Genomic DNA, 24202 nt, shown 5'->3' on the forward strand with positions numbered 1-24202 from the left:
TCCAGAGAGAGCACCCAGCTCTCCGGTGCACTGCTTGCACTATGTAATCACTATTCTTTAATACCTTTCTTTTTGTTAATGGTGATATTACTCTGCTGCAGTTAAGATGAGTTTAAAATACCTCTTTTATGAATGAACATGCTGAGTTTGAGTTTTTCCTCTTTTATTTCTCTCGTTAAGTGCTCAAAACAACCTCAAACTCTACATTTACATCTTTTTACAAAGAGGGTTAGTGTGTGAAAGCTTCCTTTCCCTGTGAAAGAATCAGCATTAATTTCATGAACCAGCCCAGAAGACTGGGTCACCCAAGATTGTTGAAGATCATGAGAGAGGAAAATGCTGCAGAAGAAGCTCGACTGAAGCAGCTGCTGTCCTGACAAGAGTTCCCTCCTCAACCATAAATATTCTGTACTGTACATCAGTTAAGAATGACCAAGATTAGGAGGCACAAAGCACACATGATCACAGTTAAAACATCATAAAAACATTTGAGCAGACAAACAAGCCTGCGGAGTTGAATAAAAGAAGAGAAGTCACTTACATTTGACCACCACCTTGGTGCCTTGTCCGAAAGTGTACCACAGTGCTTCACTGCCATAGAGACGCTGTACAAAAACTTCCTGCTGCTGCAGAGAGCAGACACTGCTCTTCAATACACTGCCTACTGCCAATAATGCTTTTCTTTAAGCTTTGCAGTTATAACATGTTATTTGTCTTTATCACATTTTTAAATGCACTTTATTTTCAAGGACAAAACACGAGAGCTATCACTATCTTATGGATTTAAGTATGGATAAAATACAGTACACTTACAGAGAGACTTTCATAGGTTTCTGTTTCACAGTATAATGTTATCCTCATTTTTAAAAAGACATCATACTGTACATGTTAAATGTAGCAAATGACAATGAAAATAGAACAGTATTATTGAATTGATGACCATTTTTAGAGAAGAAAAGTTGGGGTTTATTTAGAGTTCAGAAGACTAGAGCAAACTTCACTTTGAAAGCCAGCCTGCTGTTGCATTTAAGCAAAATGTCACTAAACAAGAACATCCTGCCTGAACCTGAGACCTGGACGTAAACTGTCAATTAAAGGTATCTGGGTATATGTATAAATCAAGGTTGTTTAATTTGTCTTTGCTGACAGAAGCATTTGTAATGTAAAATCTGTGCAGCACAGTATATCCACCAGATGCACTGCTGAAGTTTTAGTAGATTGTATAACACCTGGAGGTCATTTCTAATCACAGACTATTCTTGACTCACATGTGACTTATGTACACTTAACATACCTTCATCTCTTTCCTCGGGATTGTGGTGAAGTGTATTCCAAGATGAATCCACAGTCCAATAAAAATAATAATTCTCCAGAATGTTTTAAAAAAAACATCCAAAGACCACACATTCTAAACACGAAACATTGATTTCAGTAAAGAATGCAGTTTCCAGCCAATGTAAGTTATTCCCATGAAATACAGTCAAGAATGGACTTTGGACCAAGGAGTTTCAGAATCATTCAGTCATTTTTTGTAATATCCTTCAGGATTCATTAGAAGTTCTAAAGCAAAAGGTCACTCCATGATTTATGGAATGTGTCCCGCATTCTTGTTGTTCTCTTAGAAACGATTTTAGCCCAGTGTCTGCTCCTGTCTTGTGTGTTGCTCACTCTGTCCAGCATGGATTGGACAGAAGCCATGTGTCAAAGACTCATTTCATTTGACATGAAGACCAAATCAAGCTGGATCTCCAAGACTCTGTGATGATGTCTCTCTTTGTATTTATCCAATGATGTGTCCCACTTCCACAAGTTAATGAGTCGGGGCATGGCCTTTAATTCCTCACCCTGGATAAACAAAGACATTGAATTCATGACTATCCTCTACTAAGACACAAGAGACAACATTGCTCTTGGCAAGTGATAAGTCTCCTTGATCCTGACGATGACTTCAGTATCAAAAGAAACTGCTGGTTTGATTATCAATAATCCGTTAAGACTCTTTCAAAAGATTCCTCCTCCATGTCATAGTCAGTGTCTTTCTGCATTTCATTCAGATCTTGCCTTGACTCCTAATGCTGGCTAGGTATGCTCTTTGTTTCCATTTCCTATCCTAACACACCAACAACGAAACACCATTCCCCTTGTGAAGTGAGTAAGAGCCGTGAAGAACACAAGCAGCCCTTGTAAGGCTGGAGTACTGAAGTGATCCTAGAAGATTCTCCCAACAGATCCCCCTGGTTTCTGCTTGGTTTGCCAATTTATATATCTTACTGTCCTGCAGCCTTCCTGCCCAGTGCCAGTGTTTCAAGAGCACAGAAACTGTGCACATCGAATCCCTTCTTTAATTGTAAGTTCACTGGTGCTTTGCACACAGAGGTGTTAACATGGGTTGTTGACTATGGCTACAGTTAAAATAACAATAATTAAACACACCACAGATTACAAACAGTAAAAAGCCATTCAGGCAACCTCACTATCTAAAACAGCAAGATCACATATTAGACTGCAGAACCATTGTCTATGAACTTTAATTCATAATGTCTGTTTTTGGAGGAGAGATTGTAAATGTCTTGAACTTGTGCAAACTGTATAGTGATGTACAAGATGTTACAGCATGATGTGGTGAAAAGCTATAATTTTTCCCATATGGAAACTAATTATTTTCTTTAAAAAATTGTGATCAAGATAAAAATTCAATGTTAAAAGAACAATCCAGAAAGATTTCACAATTGTTTGCGAAAAAAAGCTGTCTCCTGCTTGTTTGGAAAAATGATAAACTCATTTTTAATTAATGTGCAGTTTATGAATCAAGCATAAGAAGTACTCCAGACAAGTTAGCCTTCTCAAGAAATTGCACTGTAAAATTCTGTAAACCTATTTCTTATATAGCAAAGCTGATGTTTTGTTTGCTGCCCTAAAAATATTGCCTGGCACCTCTTTCACTGAAATTTTGTTAAGACAGGTGTGTTGTATTTTTTCAGTGTAGCTGTGAATAGCGTGACATTTTATTCATTCAGTTGCTTGTAATGACCTCATACAAAATGAACAAAACAGGGGCTCAGAACCATTGCAAATGGGGTTTAATCTGGGGTCAGCGCTGTAGAACACACTAAAGAACATCAGACACAATCAAATTTCAAAAACACATTTCATTCTTTAAAACTGCCTAATGGAAGAGCTTTTAGCATGTACATGTAAATGATAGATTACTGATCTACTATCTACTGATCTACTAGATCTACTGATCTACTATCCCAAGAGGTTAGTGATCCACTAACCCAAAATGATTTGTATTAACAGGTAGTAGCCCGTACAGCAGCACACATTTGACAGAAATGAGTTTTTAATCTGCTGCTCGGAGGCTCAGTCTTCAGTCTGGGATGAACCGAGTGTGAGTGTTATTATCACAGCGCACTTTACCACAAGATACACACACTTCTCTCTTACATTCCTGTCTTACATTGGTTTCACTGGGAATAACAACCAAGAATTAAGGGTACTGAAAGATTCTGGAGTTTTCAGTGAAAATCTGTCTTAACTCTCCTGGCTGCGGGCTAACCTCCTGGCTGGGGGACAAGGAGGCTGGGACCCCCTGAGGGGTGACCAAGGGTCAGCTGCAGAGGTAGAGATGGTGTGGAGGAGGGATGTAAAAAGATGTATGAGAGGGAAATAAGGGGATCACATCCAGTATTTATAATGTTTTAGGTGAGGAAGTGACGTCAGGAGTGATTGCGAATTACTGACAGCTGAGTCTGATTGAAGTTGGCTCTTGACATCCCACCTGAACTTTCATTCTAAACTCCATTCATTGGCACTGTGTAAAATTATCCCTGACAGTAGATGAATGGTTTGTTTTGAAGAATAAATCATTAGTAACTCCAACAGTTTAGCTACAGGAGTCTAATATGAGATAAAATGTTTGTCAATAATACTCAGAACATCATTGCTCATGATCCAAAAACTCTTTATTACTCTGATTGCTGTGTCACTAGCAGCAACAGACCATTTCCACACTCAGACATGAGCAGAGCTCTGAGAGGGGTCTAACACAAGCAGCTCACTGGCTCAAGATGATGGGCCACACAGGCGAGGGGATGAGAGCCTTCTGCTTCTGAATCACAGCACAGACAGGTTATAGATAAACACCACTATCTGCAGATCTAAGCTGGGAATGAAGCTGGGAATCTGGGCTGGGCTATTCGGTACACTTGGATTTCTTCAGGGGTGTTGACAGGTGCCTGGGAGCTGTGGGTGGCCTCACAGACCACGGTGCCCCCTGAGGACCACTTGGCCTCCAACAGGGTCAGGGTGCTGCCCCAGCTGTAAAGGCCAGTGCCGTCCAGGAGGCCGGGGGTCTTGGTGACCCCGGTGGTCCTGGAGGGGCCATCCACTATCCACTGCAGGCTCCAGACGGATAGGAAGCCCCTGCTGGTCAGACCCAGCTGCATGGCCAACTTCTTCTCCGACTGTCAGCGAGGGCTGAGTGTCACCTGGGAGAAAAGCAACATGGAGTGAGGCTGGAGAGAAGAGGCACATCGTCTCTCAGTGCAAGGCAGCAACAAGAGTTGTGGGAGAACCAGACATAAAGAAATAAAGATACATTTCACACAGGAATCTAGGGACATTTTAGCTAAAATGATCCCTCACACTTCTCCTACCTCATTTAGAATCCTTTGTTCAAAAAAGTATAAATAAATCAATTTAATGTGTACCAGGCAGAGATAATTTAATATCTTCAGTCTCAAATGGACGATCTGATCATGTGGGGGTGGGATAGTGGAGAGCTTGAAGAAGGTTCATATTGGTAAGCACTGGTGGACAACACTCCAGGCTAAGTCTCTGTGAACATTGCACAGAAACCTGGAGGATGTGTGTTTCCCCACCTTTCTTGTTTGGGCTGATCTTAAAATTTCCACAGGGGTTAGCTGACTGTTATCAAGCTGGACAAGATCTATTTTTTGGATACTAATAGCTCTGAGGGGAAGATGACCAATTGGAGGAGATCTTAAAAAGCTTTTTACTGTCCCTTATAATCCAGGGCATCCAGCTTGGGTCTGATACTCCACACTCTGACCACCTCCCTACCTATCCAAAGCATAGTGAAATAAGTCCAGGTTCGCGGTTCAGGTGCTGTTGCAAGGCCACTCATCACAGAGGTCAAGAAGATGCACCGCAGCTTCATAGCAATATCTGGGACAGACTTCCCCTCAAGGGTAGTGGCCTGTACATTACTTCCCTCCTGAGTCTTTCCTGCTTCTCACCTCATAGATATTGAAACATCAATCTGCTCAGCACCGCCACAGAACGGTATGGGATTGGAAAGGTGGAAGTCCAAAAATTCAGGATAGGCAAGAGCTTGACTTTTATCACCAACACTGTAACGAACAGTTCTTTCCAGACCCTATGTGGATGACACAATCTGGAATAGTGAGGAAACACTGGGGAAAAAGCCATGTAGGAAACGGGGATCAAAACGGGGGGGGCGTGTCCTTGGTGCGCTGGTGTTCAGGGGAGTCAGTCCGGGGCAAACAATCCAGTAGAAATCCAAAGGGGGAATCCAAACACAAGCAAAGTCCAATGCCCGGGGGTCCATCCAAAAACAGACATAAAAACTAGATACAAGATAAAAACTAGAACCGGGTTGAAACCGGGGGAACGGGAACGGGAACAGAGAATAAAACCTTAACAGGACCAGGCGCTTCCAGGTCCCAGACTCGCACGATAAGGAGATCAGATGCAGAACCCGGATTAACGTCACAGCCTGGCTATTAAGGTGGACTGGGAACAGGGGACAGGTGCGGGGAATGAAGCAAACAAGGAAGAGCCAGAGCGCCCTTAAGGAGGAGGGACTACAATCGTGACAAGCACCTTCCCTGTCAGGGTGAGGTCCCGATCTTTCTGCTGTATGAGTTTCCACTTTGGATTGAGAGTTTGTTCTTCCAATTCACCGTTTCCACCTGTTCTCCAAAACATATCCCCAGGATCTTAATTCTCTTCTCTCACAGTTTGAGATCATATTGTACTTTCAATTCCCTCTAGTTCCCAAGAAAAAATCTCACTCTTGGGTTTGTTAATTTTTTCTGAGGAAGCTAAAGATAAGCAATCACAGCAATGCAAAGCCCTGCTGACTTACGCTACCTTGTTACTGTAGCTCTGCAATTAATAATAAACTTCACCCCCTACTCTCTGTCACACAGTTGCTCACCACTAAACCACTGGAGTCCAGTGTACCGAGGACAATCACTTACCGCGGTGCCCTGCGGTGGCTTGTGGGTAGGTTACTGTACTGCGGGTTTTTACCGCGCATTTTGAATGGCTGCATCTGTAAGTCGCGTGATTGTCCAAGTTGAGCATGAGAACACACAGAGGTGGAGCAAAGTTCTGAGGCCTTGCAGCTGGTTTTATCTAGAGCAACTATGGTTGTTCATTCGTTGACAGTTTGGCAGGGATTGGAGACCTACAGTATGTGTGATTACCAAGACTTGCAGGTTCCTGATTGGTTGATCAAATGTAGAAGTGACTAACGTTGACTTCTGACCCTAGGGTTGTAAACTAGGTTCTTGTCAGGTCTGAGAGGGTCTGAGCAGACATCCTGGCACTAGGAGTAGCCATTCATTATGACAGGGTAGGCACATCCTTTTCTGGGAACTATTCCTTATTAGAAAGGAAAACACTTTAAATCTGAATCCACATGGAATGGCCTCTCTGTGACCTGCACCACAGAGATGAGGGAGAGAGACCAATGGAAAAAGGGACAGCCACACTTAACTTGTGTTATTAATAAGCATTGCTGCTACACAGTCTTCCAGTTCTGACCTATCAGTTAGAAATGCAGCTGAACATTATCAATCGATTTTAAGGATATGCTGTGTAGCGGCGAGGCTTATTAAAAGACAGAATTAAGTGTTGCTGTGCTTTCCCAAATGAGGTCCCATCTCTCTCTTCATCTCTGTAGTGCAGCCACAGAGAAGCTTTTCATGCAGGCTGATTTAAAGATGTTTTCTTTTTATAAGGTACAGCTCCCTAAGCCTGGCTATCATGATCAATGGTCATCCATTGGCGCCTATCTGTCTAGGGAGTGCCAGATGGACATCTGGACTGCATTCCTAAGTGTCAGGAGTAAGTGACTCATATCTCACCTTGATCAACCAATCAGGGACTGGTAGGGCCGAGTATCCCACGTGGGACTGTGATGCCCATGGAACTTTCAGCCAATGAACGAGCTGAAGTTCCTCTAGGTAAAAACAGGCAACACAGAGGGCCTGGGAGAATTCTGTGGACTTTTCTAAAGGGAATTCAAAGGAGAATTCCAGGGCAGGACGGCCTAGGAGCAGAAGGCTCCCAAGGGCAGGACATTCTCGCAGCGCGCCTCCTGACCATCCTGAGACTCAGCCCGGACAACCACGGAACGGCCAGTGTGTCCGAGTGCCAGAACTTTCCTTTGTTCTAAGAGTCTAGAGCGGAGGTTGCCAGAGAGTAACCAGAGGATCCACCCGAGGTTAGCACCAGCAGCAGGCCTCGTGAACAGGTTGGAACTGTGGACAGCTGAATCACTATTCAGAACTAGCTCTTCATCAGGAACGAACAGGTCCTCTTCCTGACTTGCTGGGACCCACAGTCATCTCTTCTCCTGTGCGCAAACTTTGCTAGTTAAAGCCAACACTAACTAGCCGGTCAGTGAGCATCTGCAGCGCACCGTCGCAAACCGCACCGCACTGCACAGCCTGGCACCTAGCCTGAGAGCACGGATTGGACAGCAACAAGCCTGCAACTGTTTCTTTGTGCCCGCAGGAGATCTGAATCCCCAGAGATTGGATGAGTATTCAACTTCACTGCATTACTGCTCGAGAATTCCATTGTTATCCCAACCAGTTGATATCAATTTAATCCTAAGAGTTATGTACTTGTTTTGAGTATCTAATGTAGAAGTTATAACCAAGTTCATTTACGAAACGGTCTAAATGAATGATATACTGAACGTATTTCCTCTTGATATATGTAACTCTTTGTAACTGATTGAATATATACCTTTTGTATTCTGATAACCCTCTCGATAAGATCTGTTAGATTTATATGCATATTCTATGTATTAATAAATGTATCCTCGTGTATTAGTACCTGTGTGTGTGCGTTGTTTGAGTTATATTGCATGGTTGGATTCTAAAGCCATCAAAAGAATCAATTTTGTGATTTACTGCTACAATTAATAATTGTCCCAGTAAATGCCCAAACCCTACAATGACGTATCTATACTATATACTTTAAGAGCTGGAAGAACCCAGCAGTGTGTCTGGCCTGCAGAACTGTCCCAGCGCTGTGTTGCTGTACAGATGCAGCCATTCAAAATGCGCCGGCGATACCGCATTATTTTCCGGTACGCTGTACGCAGTCTACCACGAGTTACGGGTAAATACCGCGAGTTACGGGTAAATACCGCTAGCAAAATAATAGTATCCGGAATTTCCGCAAGGTGGAGCTAATAAAGCTCAACCTCTCATGTTTGAGCTGTCGCCATCAAAGTCTTTAATGAAGATATTACTAATAGTATTAATAATGAATGACCTTGGACAAGCTGTAAGTGTAAACTCAAAGTATTGCCCTGGTCAACATTCCTTTTTTCATTGACCGTCTTTGTAAAAGTAACATCACAGCATTTCGCAATCACGCATTTGTTTCCAATCATGCAAAGTACAGTGATTCACCATGCCTTTCACATGCTCATAAAAGAGATTGATTTAGGAACATAAACATATTACCGTATGCAAACTGTACTGTATACAGTATGTATATGTATATTAATGTCTTAACTGTGCCCGTTTAAGTGTTGAATATTTATATGGAATTTTACCACTGAAGGGAAATCTTAGTACCTGAGCATAAAAAGAATAGGAGCATACTGCAACGCGTGTGAAGGCCATAAACGATATTAATTTTGGAACATAAACATACAGTATATGGCTGGTCTCGGTACTTTAAAGAAAACATACACGAAACATGGTTTCATTATGACCAGAATCGGTCTTGAGATATTTTTAACTTGATTTACAGTATTTGAGAGGTATGTCTTAACACCGATACTACATAAATACTGCTCACGTATATGTTTCTAGGTTTATATTATGCATTTCATACGGTCAAATAACTTTTGAGCAACTGATAAGAAGCGCGAAACGGTATGCCCAGGGCGTTCTAGTTTTCGTTTTGTTTTAATGCAGTGCAGTGGATTGATTAGAGATATCAAGTACATACAAGTCATTTTTTAAATGTTGTAGTTCGTCTTGTAAAAATGTTACGAGTACATCATCTGTCAACAATTACACAGGTTCTGTTTCCATATTGCGGATTTTGGTTACGTAATATTATTTTCTAATTTCATGTTGTGAATATATGATTTGGGCAAACAGAGCCGCAAAGAAGTACATTATGGGTTGTTGTTTTTTTTTGCAGTTTTATCTAGAACAAGCGATGCTTAAACCTTTGTCTGATTCTTGTGAAATTATCCACACGACAGTTACAGTACCTAGGAGTTGACTTCAGTGATGTCAGTGATGGGATGTTTCTAAAAATCCATCCTCTGTTAAACGTCTTCTCTAGTTGTCCTGCATATGTATTCGGTAATGAAGCTGTGTGTTCTGAGCCTGGATCTCTACATTTCTGTATGAACCAGCTTAGAGGGCTAAAGACAGCTTGTGTTTAAATTGAGTGTAAGGTAATTTATGCTTCTAAAGTCATGGTCAGCATTTATTATTGTACTGTGCTGTAAACTTGTTCTGTGCCTAGTCACATTAGTTTATAGCGTTTTTATAGTGTTATCAAATCTGGTGGCGCTGTGTGTTAGTTTCCTGACTCCCATGTCACATGGTCTGTGATTGAATCCCATGGAACTATGACTTTATTTTTTAACAAACATTTCTTTGAAAAAATTAAACGTTTCCTTTGGTCAGAGATTAAATAAAACCTCACTCGCACCAAACAAATTTATATTTCTAAATATCACAACATGATCGAATTTAAGTCTTTTTAATAACAATGAATAGTCACCTACGTGTTACAAAATAAACATTTATATTGATTTGAATCACGTTTTGATTTAAATCTTAAACGCGTGTTTAAATATATGTGTTTAAAGGCGATAAACTGTATAAAAGAACTGATTCTTATGGAATGTGTTCCGCCGGGGATTCAAAAAATTTATTTTTTTAAATCGCATATCTAAGGAAAATTGCAGTATAACTTTGTTCATGCACAAACAGTGGCATGTTACATTATAATTTGGGTGTCTCCTCTTGCCAGAAAGCTCTAAATTGCATTTTGAGTGCGGTTTTTTACTTTTTCTAAATTGCAACCCATAAATAAAGCTGATAAAGTTTAGACTAACTGTATTCTAAACTGTATTACAACAGCACATTGGACAATGCAACGTAAATTTTAAAAATGCACTTGGAATCTGTCCAAGCCCTCCTACGAAAATTATTTAAACTGCGACACTTATCATTCATCTCTAAATAAACTTTATTTTATATAGCGTTTTAAGCGAATAGGTAATTAGATTGCTCATAAACCGAATCGCTTTTTCTACATAAACACAGCGTGATTGCTCTCTGAAAATGCTTTTCCTTTATATTTAGGCTCAGATTTCAACTATAGATCGTATTATTATAAACTTTCTTGGAAAAATGTATTTTATGTAAACAATGTTTGCTATTAATTCATTTAGGGCTAAAATACGTTCATTGTCTTCCAATCGAGTCGAGTTGACATTGGAAGCTTGCCACTCCCGGACTGTTACACCAATGCATTAGCATGTTAAAGCGATTTCATTGAGGAGCCTAGCTACCAGTTAACACTGTACTTCCTACTTTGAAAATACCTGTGAAACCGGTTTAATTTGTCACAGCCAGCACTCCTGCAGAGAGGGGGGTTGTACTCGTTAATGTCCGATGACATACAAGTGGAAAGATTACAGATTTTAATCGTCTTTTTTCTGAACCAGGGAAAATCTGATCATGTTTCTCTATAACAATAATAAAAACTTTATTTTACATATCACCTTTAAAAGTGGCATCTCAAAACAATACAGTAGATGTAAACCACAGATTACAAGGTAAATACCCCGACAAACGCAAACGTTTTTAATAAAATGCTTTCATTCATTCAACAGAGAGAGAGCGTAAAACCTGGGTGTAACAGCTGTTCCTTTTTTCTGATCACTCGCTCTCTGAGATACATGAGAATCCAGGCTTTTTTTATCAACGCTGTCTTTTCTGTATACCAAGTATTATGGAACCACTTCAGAAGGGTGTCAGCCAGGCAGATTCCAGGAATCGGTACTTTAAAGGAAAAATACACACCGGTATTCCATTTCTCCCTAAACATTTGAAGTATTTAACTAACATGTGAAATAGCGTGTGAAAAAGTGGTAGTTTTAAGCTTTTCTGCTAATATAATATGAAATCGCGTATCTAAAGAATTTAATAACGATATGATTATATTCTTGTACTGCGACAGGGCTGTGTAGGGCTGTTTCGCCTCTCTCTTCATGCGTCTGTACCAGGAAGAGGATTTCTTTCTATGCGAAACGAGTATTTTAAAAGTTTAAGAAGTAAAAACCTTACAGTGTACACAGATTTCTAAACTGATCAGGATCGTTATCTTTGTCTTATGCATAATAATGTTCACCGCTCTGTCCAGCAAATTAATAATAAACTTTATTTTATATAGCGTTTTAAACGAATAAGTAATTAGATTGCTCATAAACCTAATCACTTGCTTTTTCTTTTTATTAAGGCTCAGATTTCAACTATAGATCGTATTATTAATAACCAAAATAACAACCAACCAACAAAAACAATCATATAAACATAATACCAACCAAAAACATACAGTGCCTTGCGAAAGTATTCGGCCCCCTTGAACTTTTCAACCTTTTGCCACATTTCAGGCTTCAAACATAAAGATATAAATTTTTTATTTTATGTGAAGAATCACCAACAAGTGGGACACAATTGTGAAGTGGAACGAAATCTATTGGATTTTTGAAACTTTTTTAACTAATAAAAAAATGAAAAGTGGGGCGTGCAAAATTATTCGGCCCCCTTGCGTTAATACTTTGTAGAGCCACCTTTTGCTGCGATTACAGCTGCAAGTCGCTTGGGGTATGTCTCTATCAGTTTTGCACATCGAGAGACTGAAATTCTTGCCCATTCTTCCTTGCAAAACAGCTTGAGCTCAGTGAGGTTGGATGGAGAGCGTTTGTGAACAGCAGTTTTCAGCTCTTTCCACAGATTCTCGATTGGATTCAGGTCTGGACTTTGACTTGGCCATTCAAACACCTGGATACGTTTATTTGTGAACCATTCCTTTGTAGATTTTGCTGTATGTTTGGGATCATTGTCTTGTTGGAAGATAAATCTCCGTCCCAGTTTCAGGTCTTTTGCAGACTCCAACAGGTTTTCATCCAGAATGGTCCTGTATTTGGCTGCATCCATCTTCCCCTCAATTTTAACCATCTTCCCTGTCCCTGCTGAAGAAAAGCAGGCCCAAACCATGATGCTGCCACCACCATGTTTGACAGTGGGGATGGTGTGTTGAGGGTGATGAGCTGTGTTGCTTTTACGCCAAACATATCATTTTGCATTGTGGCCAAAAAGTTCGATTTTGGTTTCATCTGACCAGAGCACCTTCTTCCACATGTTTGGGGTGTCTCCCAGGTGGCTTGTGGCAAACTTTCGACGAGACTTTTTATGGATATCTTTGAGAAATGGCTTTCTTCTTGCCACTCTTCCATAAAGGCCAGATTTGTGCAGTGTAAGACTGATTGTTGTCCTATGGACAGACTCTCCCACCTCAGCTGTAGTTCTCTGCAGTTCATCCAGAGTGATCATGGGCCTCTTGGCTGCATCTCTGATCAGTCTTCTCCTTGTCTGAGCTGAAAGTTTAGAGGGACGGCCAGGTCTTGGTAGATTTGCAGTGGTCTGATACTCCTTCCATTTCAAGATGATCGCTTGCACAGTGCTCCTTGGGATGTTTGAAGCTTGGGAAATCTTTTTGTATCCAAATCCGGCTTTAAACTTCTCCACAACAGTATTACGGACCTGCCTGGTGTGTTCCTTGGTCTTCATGATGCTCTCTGCGCTTTCAACAGAACCTTGAGACTATCACAGAGCAGGTGCATTTATACAGAGACTTGATTACACACAGGTGGATTCTATTTATCACCATCAGTCATTTAGGACAACATTGGATCATTCAGAGATCCTCGCTGAACTTCTGGAGTGAGTTTGCTGCACTGAAAGTAAAGGGGCCGAATAATTTTGCACGCCCCACTTTTCATTTTTTTATTAGTTAAAAAAGTTTCAAAAATCCAAAAGATTTCGTTCCACTTCACAATTGTGTCCCACTTGTTGGTGATTCTTCACATAAAATAAAAAATTTATATCTTTATGTTTGAAGCCTGAAATGTGGCAAAAGGTTGAAAAGTTCAAGGGGGCCGAATACTTTCGCAAGGCACTGTAGATAACAACCACAATACAAAATCAAATATACAGATGCAGCCATTCAAAGTGAGTGGTACAGACACCGCGGTACAGATACCGCAGGTATGATGACACAGGATACCGCGGTGCGTGATTGGTTGACCGACAGGGGCACTCGTGGTCCGTTGGTCTGTCGTAGAAAGACTTACTGTAAACGTCTTTACTGTGCCCGTTGTAGATATTGAATTTTACCACTGAAGGGAAATCTTAGTAGCTGAGCATAAAAAGAATAGGAGCATACTGTAACGCGTGTGAAGGCCATAAACGGTATTAATTTTGGAACGTAAACATACAGTATATAGCTGGTCTTGGTACTTTAAAGAAAAAAATACATACCGGTATTCCATTTCTCCCTAAACATTGTAAGCTTCGAAGTCTTTAACTAACGTGATACCGGAGTCAACAAGCATACTTTTAGAATTTGATTAAAAGGGAATATAATATGGAATCGTGTATCTCAAGAAATTAATAATGGTATGATTATATCCGTGTACTGTGGCAGGGCTGTTTAGATCTGTTTCGCCTACTTGATCATGCGAGCTGTCTTATAGCCTACTGGTCTAGGTGCGTGACTACCAACTGGCAGGTTGTGTGTTCGAATCCAGCTGGTGCTGGACTTTTCATTTTTATTTATTTATTTTTTAATCGCGTAACATAAACATATTACCGTATGCAAACTGTACTGTATACAGTATGTATATGTATATTTAATGTCTTAACTGTGCCCGTTTAATTGAATTAAAAAAAAATTATTTAACACGATCATTAAGCTGTTTACATCTTCCGCCTGAGAACAGTCACCCGTTGCTACCCAACGCAGAATGGTGATTGGCTGACACTATCTGACACCCCTCTGATTGGAGAAAAAAGACGTGCTGGTGTGCTATACGCACTACCAGGAAGAGGATTTCTTTCTATTCAAAACGTGTATTTTAAAAGTTTAAGAAGTAAAAACCTTACAGCGTACACAGATTTCTAAACTGATCAGGATCGTTATCTTTGTCTTATGCATAATAATGTTCACCGCTCTGTCCAGCAAATTAATAATAAACTTTATTTTATATAGCGTTTTAAACGAATAAGTAATTAGATTGCTCATAAACCTAATCACTTGCTTTTTTCTTTTTATTTAGGCTCAGATTTCAACTATAGATCGTATTATTAATAACCATAATAACAACCAACCAACAAAAACAACCATATAAACATAATGGTGGTGCTGGACCTTCCAGTTTTATTTATTTATTTTTTAATCGCGTAACATAAACATACTACCGTATGCAAACTGTACTGTATACAATATGTATATGTATATTTAATGTCTTAACTGTGCCCGTTTAAGTATTGAATATTCATATCTAATTTTACCACTGAAGGGAAATCTTAACATAAACATACAGTATATGGCTGGTCTCGGTACTTTAAAGAAAAAAATACACACCGGTATTCCATTTCTCCCTAAACATTGTAAGCTTCGAAGTCTTTAACTAACGTGATACCGGAGTCAACAAGCATACTTTTAGAATTTGATTAAAAGGGAATATAATATGGAATCGCGTATCTCAAGAAATTAATAACGATATAATTATATTCATGTTGCAAAAGAACTGCAACGGACATAAAAACTCCCTTGCATGGTTTCATTACGACCAGAATCGGTCTTGAGATATTTTTAACTTGATTTACAGTATTTGAGAGGTATGTCTTAACACCGATACTACAGTACTTAAGTACTGCTCACGTATATGTTTCTAGGTTTATATTATGCATTTCATACGGTCAAATTACTTTTGAGCAACTAATAAGAAGCGCGAAACGGTATGTGTTTTACTTTCGTTTTGTGCTGGGACCCGTGGATTGATTAGAGATATCAAGTACATACAAGTCATTTTTTAAATGTTGTAGTTCGTCTTGAAAAAATGTTACGAGTACATCATCTATCAACAATTACACAGGTTCTGTTTCCATATTGCGGATTTTGGTTACGTAATATTATTTTCTAGATTTCACGTTGTGAATATATTCGTCCCACTGGCATCTGTGAATTCCCCTGTGCTTCCTGGGGGGAGATAGCCGGCGGGGACAGCATCAACAGATTCCTGCGCGGTGGTGAACTGAGAGGCCGGGATGGAGTGTCCTGAGGCGGTGTGTTCTCTGCGGGGGGCAGAGCTTCCGCCAGGCATTGCAGCCTGCGCGGCGGGGAGAGGCACTTTTCGGGAGACAGCTGCTCAACTGTTTGACTGCTGGAACTCTAGCCTCCCAATCCTCCCCAGTAATGCATCGTAATGCTCCCGCTGCTGCCGAAATGTCTCCATAAAGCATAAATTACCTTACACTCAATTTAAACACAAGCTGTCTTTCTGTATGAACCTCTAAGCTGGTTCATACAGAAATGTAGAAATGCATTAGCCTGATTATGATTAAAAAACACATAATTAAACATGTGTTTGCGATTTAAAGCAGAACACGATTTAAATCAATATAAATGTTTATATTGTAACGCATACTGTCCAGCCTCCATTTCTCTATAAAAATTTACTCTATTGCACACACACACAATAGAAGCAGGAACCGCTGTCAGAAGGGAAGAAGGTGACTATTCATTGTTATCAAAAATGACTTAAAATCGATCATGTTGTGATATTCTGAAATATAAAAGTCAATTGATTGTCCATAATATCGCTATTCTATTTTTTCGAAGAAATGTTTGTTAAAAGAAAAGTCCAGCACCAGCTGGATTTGAACACACAACCTGCTAGTTATTAATCAGCCACGTAGACCAGTAGGCTACAAGACAGCTCACATGATCAGGTAGGCAAAACAGCCCTACACAGCCCTGCCGCAGTACACGGATATAATCATACCGTTATTAAATTCTTTAGATACGCGATTCCATATTATATACAGCCCTACACAGCCCTGCCGCAGTACACGGATATAATCATACCGTTATTAATTTCTTGAGATACGCGATTCCATATTATATTCCCTTTTAATCAAATTCTAAAAGTATGCTTGTTGACTCCGGTATCACGTTAGTTAAAGACTTCGAAGCTTACAACGTTTAGGGAGAAATGGAATACCGGTGTGTATTTTTCCTTGTGATATTTTAAGCTCTAGTTGAATGATAGGTGTCGCATTTTAAATCATTTTCGTAGCTAGAAATTATGAAACGCCCTGTTAAAAGCGAGGAAGTTTTTATGCCCGTTGAAGTAAAACAAAATGCCTGACAAAGCATGGCTTGGACAGATTCCAAGTGCTTGTACAAATGTGCTAAAGAAATTATACTTTGAGTATACAGCTTGTCCAAAGTCATCCATTATTAATACTATTAGTAATATCTTCAGTAAAGGCTTTGATGCATAAATATTTCTGATAAAGGTAGGTTGTGTACTTTTGTCCAACTGAGCAATCTTGCTTTCATAAAATATACCAACATTTTAATGACTGATGATAAACATGCTGTAATACACAGTTCAAAATTAAAGGCTCAAATGCTGTACATGAGAGGTTAAGCTCCCCCTGGCGGTTTTACAAGGCGACGCCGGATAGTTAGTCACGTGACACACGTGAAATGCGTGATACCGCGTGATACCGTGACACGGCAACCGGGGTATGCCGCGAAATACCTCACCCATTTTGAATGGTTGCATCTGTGTTGAATGGTTGCTTATGCAAAACCAAACCCTCCTCCCATCCCAGTTTATCCTCTTTATCACAAACAAAATCCACCTCAATTTTCAACATAAAGCATTACACAAAATCAATACCTCAACACTCCATGTTACATTATTAATTTGGGGGTCTCCTCTTGTCAGAAAGTGCTAAATTGCATTTTGCCTCAACACTCCATACTCAACAACGATAATTCACAAACAGCCAGAACATGTAACTCCACATTCCCAAACAGACCTCATTTCCATAGCCCCGCACCAAAACTAACATCCCTACCCTGTTCTCTCTCTCCCCTGGCGTTTGTAATCGTTTTTATTTTCAAAAAAATTTGAGCAAAGTCATGTATTTTAAAAATCTTAAGATTTTTATATTTATGTCTTTATTTAGTGGTTTCATTAGTGACAAAGGCTAAACTTTCTTGGAAAAATGTCTTTTATGTAAATCATGTTTGCTATTAATTCATTCAGGGCTAAAATATGTTCATTGTCTTCAAATGAAAGAAGGGTTCCTTTCGCCATGGTCGGGTTGAAATTAGAAGCTTGCCACGCCTGGACTGTTACACCAACGTATTAGCATGTTAAAGCAATTTCATTGAGGAGCCTGGCCTTTCTTAACTAGCACTGTACTTACTGGGTTTTTGAGGGGGGGGAGGTGTCTTTCGCTGTGAAACCAGTTCCGAAAAAAGAAGATTAAATTTAATAAACGATTAAGGGTATTTACCTTGTAATCTGTGGTTTACATCTACTGTATTGTTTTGAGATGCCACTTTTAAAGGTGATATGTAAAATAAAGTTTTTTATTATTGTTATAGAGAAACATGATCAGATTTTCCCTGGTTCAGAAAAAAGACGATTAAAATCTGTAATCTTTGCACATGTACAGTATGTCATCGGAAAATACAATCAGTTTCTGCTTTGTGTAAGGATGGTGTCAAAAAGTAATCTAAGTGGTGAGAAAGCTGTGCTCCTCAAAACGCTTTACAGGATAAAAACAATAACAACAATAGTGGCTGGGCAAACGATTTTTTTATAGAAATACAAAATGAGATACTGTATAATGATGTGCATGAACAAAGTTATACTGCTATTTTCCTTAGATACGCGATTAAAAAAAATAATTTTTTTGAATCCCCATTGGAACACATTCCATAAGAATCAGCGCTTTTATATATCGCCTTTAAACACAATTAGAGGAGGGGACAAGCAGATACATACATAGTCTTGATTAATAGGGATATATAATACAAAAATATAGTACTAAAAATAAGATACACTCTACAGACATTCACAACGGCGACTGTCAGAAGATAGGACACAGCGGCTCAGGCACCCGCTGAATGGAAAAGGGGCACTTTAATGTTCTGTATGGCTAATACTTAAGCCAATACTTCAATACTTTAATATTCTTTTCTGTATGTTTAACAATAGTGGGTACTGGCCTAATTCGTCCCTGCTCCCATTGTTAGGTGTTAATGTGTTGTTAAGTGTGAATTTGTACCTGTTTCCCTGAGGTCTGGCTTTTTTTCTGGAAAACCATAACTCTGGTCTTGTCCAGATTGACTGTCGGCGCCCAGGTCTGACAGTGCTGCTCCAGCAGTGCCAGGTTCTGGCGCAGCCTCTGTTCTGTGGGCGACAGCAGGACCAGGTCTTCTGCAAAGAGCAGGAACTCGATTTCCATAATTAATGCAGATCAGTAAATCAAGGGACAAAACAACTATTGCGCCCGGGTCCTCAATGGGCTTTGACAGCAGAGCTCGAGACCTTTCGGTGCTTTCATCCTGTTGCTCTTTCGACAGTTGAGCTTCATGTTCAGTATTGCTCCATGAACAACAGGGCTCTCTTCAACCCCATGCCCGAGCTCAGGAACAAACTTCTATAGTCTAATTACTGGGAGATCTTGAGGGTTTCCCCCATGGCTCCCGGTATCACTAGGCTGTCGATGATTGGGTCCTGTTTCATCGCCTTTGCTAAAGGTGAACTTAAGAGAACATAGAGAAGAGGTGAAAGAGGACACCCTTGTTGTACTCTGGATTCCAAAGGAATGAATTCTGATGTCCATTCACGTCGACTCTGATGTCCATTTCAGAGTACAGTATCTTTATCCAGCTGCTGAAACTCTTTCCGAAACCGTAGTGTTCCAGCACTCTGAACTGATAGCTGTGGTTTGTGGTTTACTCTGTTGAAGGCTTTCTCCTGGTCCAGGCTCACAACCATCATGGGCATGTTCTAGTCCTCGGCCCAAGCGATGGCGTCCCTGGTGAGCAAAAGGTTCCAGCTGGTGGTTCGCCCTTCCACCCCACACATCTGGTCACTGTTGATTATGTGGGGCAGGGCTGTCTTCAGTCTGCTGGCCAGTAGCTTGAACCAGATCTTGACACCCACGCAGTGCATCATACTTGGCCACCAGTTCTTGGGGTCTTTGGCATCCCTCCCCTCTTGAAGAACAGAGAGATGATGCCTTCCTTCATTGTTTCCCCTGGCGGAAGATCTCTTGCACCACCTTCACCAGGTCTGTCGCCAGGGTGTCCCAGAAGCAGGTATGTAATTCCTTGGGGAGTCCATTCAGCCCCAGTACTTTGCAATTCTCCATGGACCAAAGCACCACCCTCAGCTCCTCCACTGTAATCGGTCCCTCCACATCCTCCCTCACCTCCTCTGGCTTTCAGCATTTCCATAAAGGAGCTCTATGTAGAATGTGGTCGCTGCTTCTACTTTGTCACCCTTATCCAGCAGCTCCTCTCCATCTCCCTGTCTCAGATTGTGGATGACCCTCTTTTTCTGGGCTCCCCAGACCTGAAATATAAGAGGAACAGGTTTCATTATTTTCGTAATGTTCCCTTTGTGACTTGAACAGGAAAACCTTTGGCTTTCTCAGTGTACAGGTTGCGGAGCCTCTCCTTCAGGTCCCTTGCTTGGGCTGAATTGAAGGCCCCTCCCCTGTTCGCTGAGCTATACTCCTCCTCCAGTTGTTTCTGGAGATGTGCAGCTTCCTTCCTTTCCTTGGCTGCCTTCTGTCTGCAGTAGGTCTGCCCAAGGGTTCTGGTCCTCTCCTTCACTATGTAGCAGCAATGTTTATTAATAATACAGGAATTAAGTTTGTTGTCCCCCCCCTGCCAGTCTCTCCCTCATCTCTGTAGTGCTGGACACAGTAAGACTATTCCATGTGGTTCAAATTTAAGGTGATTTTCTGTCTGATAGAGTTTCCTGATAAGGAACAACTCCCAGGGCTACGATTCTCCAGCCACCCTAATGAATGGTCATCTCTGGTGCCTTTCTGTCTGGAAGATTCCAAGGGAGGGTCTCATCCCAAAGTGTTTACAACCCTAAGGTCAGAGAGCATTGTTACTAATCCTCCACCTTGATCAGCCAATCAGGAACTGGTAGAGTGCGGTAACCCCACGTGGGTCTCGATCGCCCATGAAACCAATGAACGACTGCAGTTCCTCCAGATAAAAGAATCAGCACAGGGCCCAGAGGGCGCCCCTCCAGGACGTTCTCAGACTCAGCTCAGACAATCACGTGACAGCTAGTTTGTCTGGAGTCGAGACTGGAGGTAACCAAAGGAACCACCTGAGGCTAGCCCAGCAGCAAGCCTCGTGAACCGCCGGTAACCCACTGTTAGTGTTTGCCTGATCAACGAGTGAACTACTGTTGGAGCTGTCAACAGCTGAATCTCAGTATTCAGGACTAGCGCTACATCGGGAATGAACCGGTCTTCTTCCCATCTAAAGATTGTGATTTGCTCTGACCTGCAGTCACTTTTCACCAGCATAAACTCTGCTAGTTCAGCCAGGACTAACTAGTCAGGTCCTAACAGAGGCACTGCCAGTGCGCCACAGCAGGAATCTCTCTCTCCTTCTCCCACACCTCCTGCCGCACCAGAAATGGCTGGCACCAGGCTAGAGGATGCTGACTGGATGCAGCAACAGCTTGTTGGGGATGGAGATCTTAATCCATATGAACTGGATGAGTATTCAACATTCTGCATTACAGCTTGAATTCAACTGTTAACTCAACCCCAGTTGATTTTATTCATATGAATTTAATTTAATTCATATGAGTAATATACTTGCTTTAGCTCAGGTGGGTAGCTGCGTCAGCATGTGTAGTCTGCAAAGGAACAAGTAATAGGTTTATTCCATGCTGTAAAGAGAAGAGAGAAAACCCAATGTTTTGGCTATGAAGCCATCTTCAAGCGTGAGAAAGACAGGGCAGACAAAGGCAAAGATTATATAGCACTGAAGAACAAAAGCTGGGAGAGGGGAGGAGGCAGGAGGGGCAGAGAGGCAGAAAGGCCATCAAAGTGGAGAGGGGTGAAGAAAGGTGTGAAGTCAAAACCTGCATGAGAGTAGAGAAGATGACATGAAAGAAGAAATTACATTGAGAGAAGGGGGATAGTGTGAACCTAGTTTCAGGATGAGTTTCCTTTCTGTTGTCTTTCTGCTATGGGAGTTGAGAAACCCTTCTTTGAGAACAGAGAGATCAGTGTGATCATGGCCGTCTGAGGTGAAATGAGAAACTATGGGCTTGGAGAAATCTTTAATCTTCACAGCCCTATCATGTTCTCTGAAGCAGTCTCCTAATCTCCTTCCGGTTTCCCCAGCGTAAATAGCTGGGCATTTTTAGCAGGAGATACAGTAAATGAGGATTCTGGAGGTACAGGATGTCATCTAGGTGATCCAGAATTGACCGAATGAGTGTTTTGTTAGATAGTGTTTTGTATTTGCATGTGATGAAGCAAGTTCTATTGCAGTGGAAGGTGCCTGGTGGGGATGATTGCCGAGTGTGGTCAAGGGAGCTGTGAACCACATGTTTATGTAGATTGGGTGGTCGGTGGTATGAGATGATTGGGTGGTCAGAAAAAAGTACTTGCTTTTGAGTATCGAGTGTAGAAGTTGTAATCAAAAACCTCATTAAGGAACGGTATACATGATTGGTACACTGAATGTATCTCTTGGTATTTGTAACTCTTCGTGATTGAATATATACTATTCAATGTATTCCGCTAACCCTCACTATAAGATCTGTTATGTGTATATGCACATTTTATATATTAATAAATGTATTCTCATGTATAAATACCTATGTGTAAGCGTTATTGAGTTGTTTCGCAAATAGCTGTCACGATCGCAACCCCTCCTGTTAAGGGCGTTCCAGCCTACGTTTCCTCTCCTGCACCTGTTCCCTGTTCCAGCCCTTTTCAGTTCCCCCTTAAAAGCCAGACACAGACGCTAATCCGGGCTCTGCATTGGTTCCTGCATCACGTGAGCCCGGAACCTGGATGCGCCTGGCTCTGTTATGGTTTTAGTTTCTGTTTCTTATTCCCGTTCCTGTGCCCCCTGCTGGTCCCGACCAAGTTCTGGATTTTAATCGTCTGTCTCGGATGAATCGCCTGGCCTTGGACTTTTGCCCTGTTTTTGGATTTCCCATTTGTCTCATCCCTGGATCGTTTGCCTCGGCCACACCTCCCGTGACCACCAGCACTCCATGGACACGCCCCTCCTGTTTTCATCCACGTATCCTGCATGCCTTTTTTCCTCATGTTTTCTCACTCAACCCTGGATCCTCCGGAAAGAACTCTCCTTGACAATAGCCATCAAAGAATCATTTTGTGATTTACTGCTACAATTAATAATTGTCCCAGTAAATGTACAAACCCCCTACAACTGAATTACTGGGTTTGGCAGTATCTCCACTGACACACAACCTTAATCACTATGACATTTCACACCAATATTAAGAAAAAAGATTTAGACTGGTGAGTACTGTAATTCTGAAAGTAAGGACAGTTTCACTTTCAGAGTTATTCAGACTTTGGAACTTTGTATTGATACTGATTCAAGCATATCAGTATTTAAACAAACACTTAACTTGCATTGCTGTACTGTGAGGTACTGTAAAGTTAATAAACTGCACCACATCCGACCATAAGGCACTGCAGCAGGTGGGCAAAACTGCCCAACACATCATCGGCAGTGCCCTACCATCCATCCAGGAAAAACACCAAGAGTCTGAAAAAAGCCACCAAAATTATGTCTGACCCCACTCACCCCAGTCATAACTTGTTTTCTCCCCTAATATCTGGTAGAAGGTTCCAGACGCTCCAGTTGTACACAACAAGACTCCAAAATAGCTTCTTCCCCAGAGCTGTCAAGCTGGTGATGTCCCCACTCCCTCCCATCATGATCTCTCCTCACTTCTTCCTGTACCCACAATGACTGTACTCCTACACCACTACAAACATGACAACTGAATATAAGCCAAAATTGTACTGTACTAGTTGTACTATTTATTAATCGCCATATTATTTTTGCACTGTTCGCCGTATTACTTTTGCACTGTTTTTGTCCTGTTTGTATACTTTTCTCTGTTTTTGTATTTGCACAGTTTTTAAAAAGTTTGCACTGGCACCATACTGTTGTTTACACTGTTATTGTTATTGTACTACTGTCTATTGTCTCCTCTACTGTTCTATTTATAATACTGCACCTGGGAGACAAATGAGAAACACCTTTCACTATACCATGCACCTTTGCAAGTATAATGACAAATAAAGTTGAATTGAAGTTCCGTCTCCTCTCTCTCTTGTGGTCTGTCCCTTTTTTCTTCTTTCTCTCTTGTGGTATCCTTCCCCCCTCTATTTTCTCTGTCTTGAATTGATGTTATACAATATAGTGTCTTTCTGGACTTTTGATTGACACTTAATCATCTACCCAGAAGTTAATTAAGGTAACCCAAGGTAAACTTTATGACTACTTTGATCACAGGATCTGGACTCCCATTGTCTCTGTAAACATCCCCTTTGCTTTGAAGCTGGGAATGTTTACACTGCCAGGTGTTACACACTTTATCTAGATACTTAGACACTTCCATTGTCATCTACCTCAGCCTCTTACAATATTTACAAAAGCAAAAATGCATTTTTTTATTGTAACAAACTATTTTAACCTGAATATCTCACAGATGGTGAGTCCTAAATGTAGGAACCTCTTT

The 24202-nt window shown here is 41.0% G+C and overlaps 1 protein-coding gene and 1 gene segment (V, D, J or C); both read right to left on the minus strand.

Moving 5' to 3' along the window:
- LOC148646936 (interferon-induced protein 44-like) overlaps positions 1-24202 on the minus strand; it is a 222119-nt gene that overhangs the window by 118602 nt on the left and 79315 nt on the right. The gene's annotated exons all lie outside the window — the stretch shown is intronic.
- LOC148646937 (Ig kappa chain V region K29-213-like) overlaps positions 1-24202 on the minus strand; it is a 619354-nt gene that overhangs the window by 6188 nt on the left and 588964 nt on the right. Inside the window, 1 exon segment of the V gene segment in view lies at positions 542-577. Within this exon segment, the coding sequence occupies positions 542-577 (36 nt within the window).

This window comes from Lepisosteus platostomus, chromosome 16 (genome assembly GCF_059453375.1).
Source record: "Lepisosteus platostomus isolate fLepPlt1 chromosome 16, fLepPlt1.hap1, whole genome shotgun sequence".
NCBI lineage: Eukaryota > Metazoa > Chordata > Actinopteri > Semionotiformes > Lepisosteidae > Lepisosteus > Lepisosteus platostomus.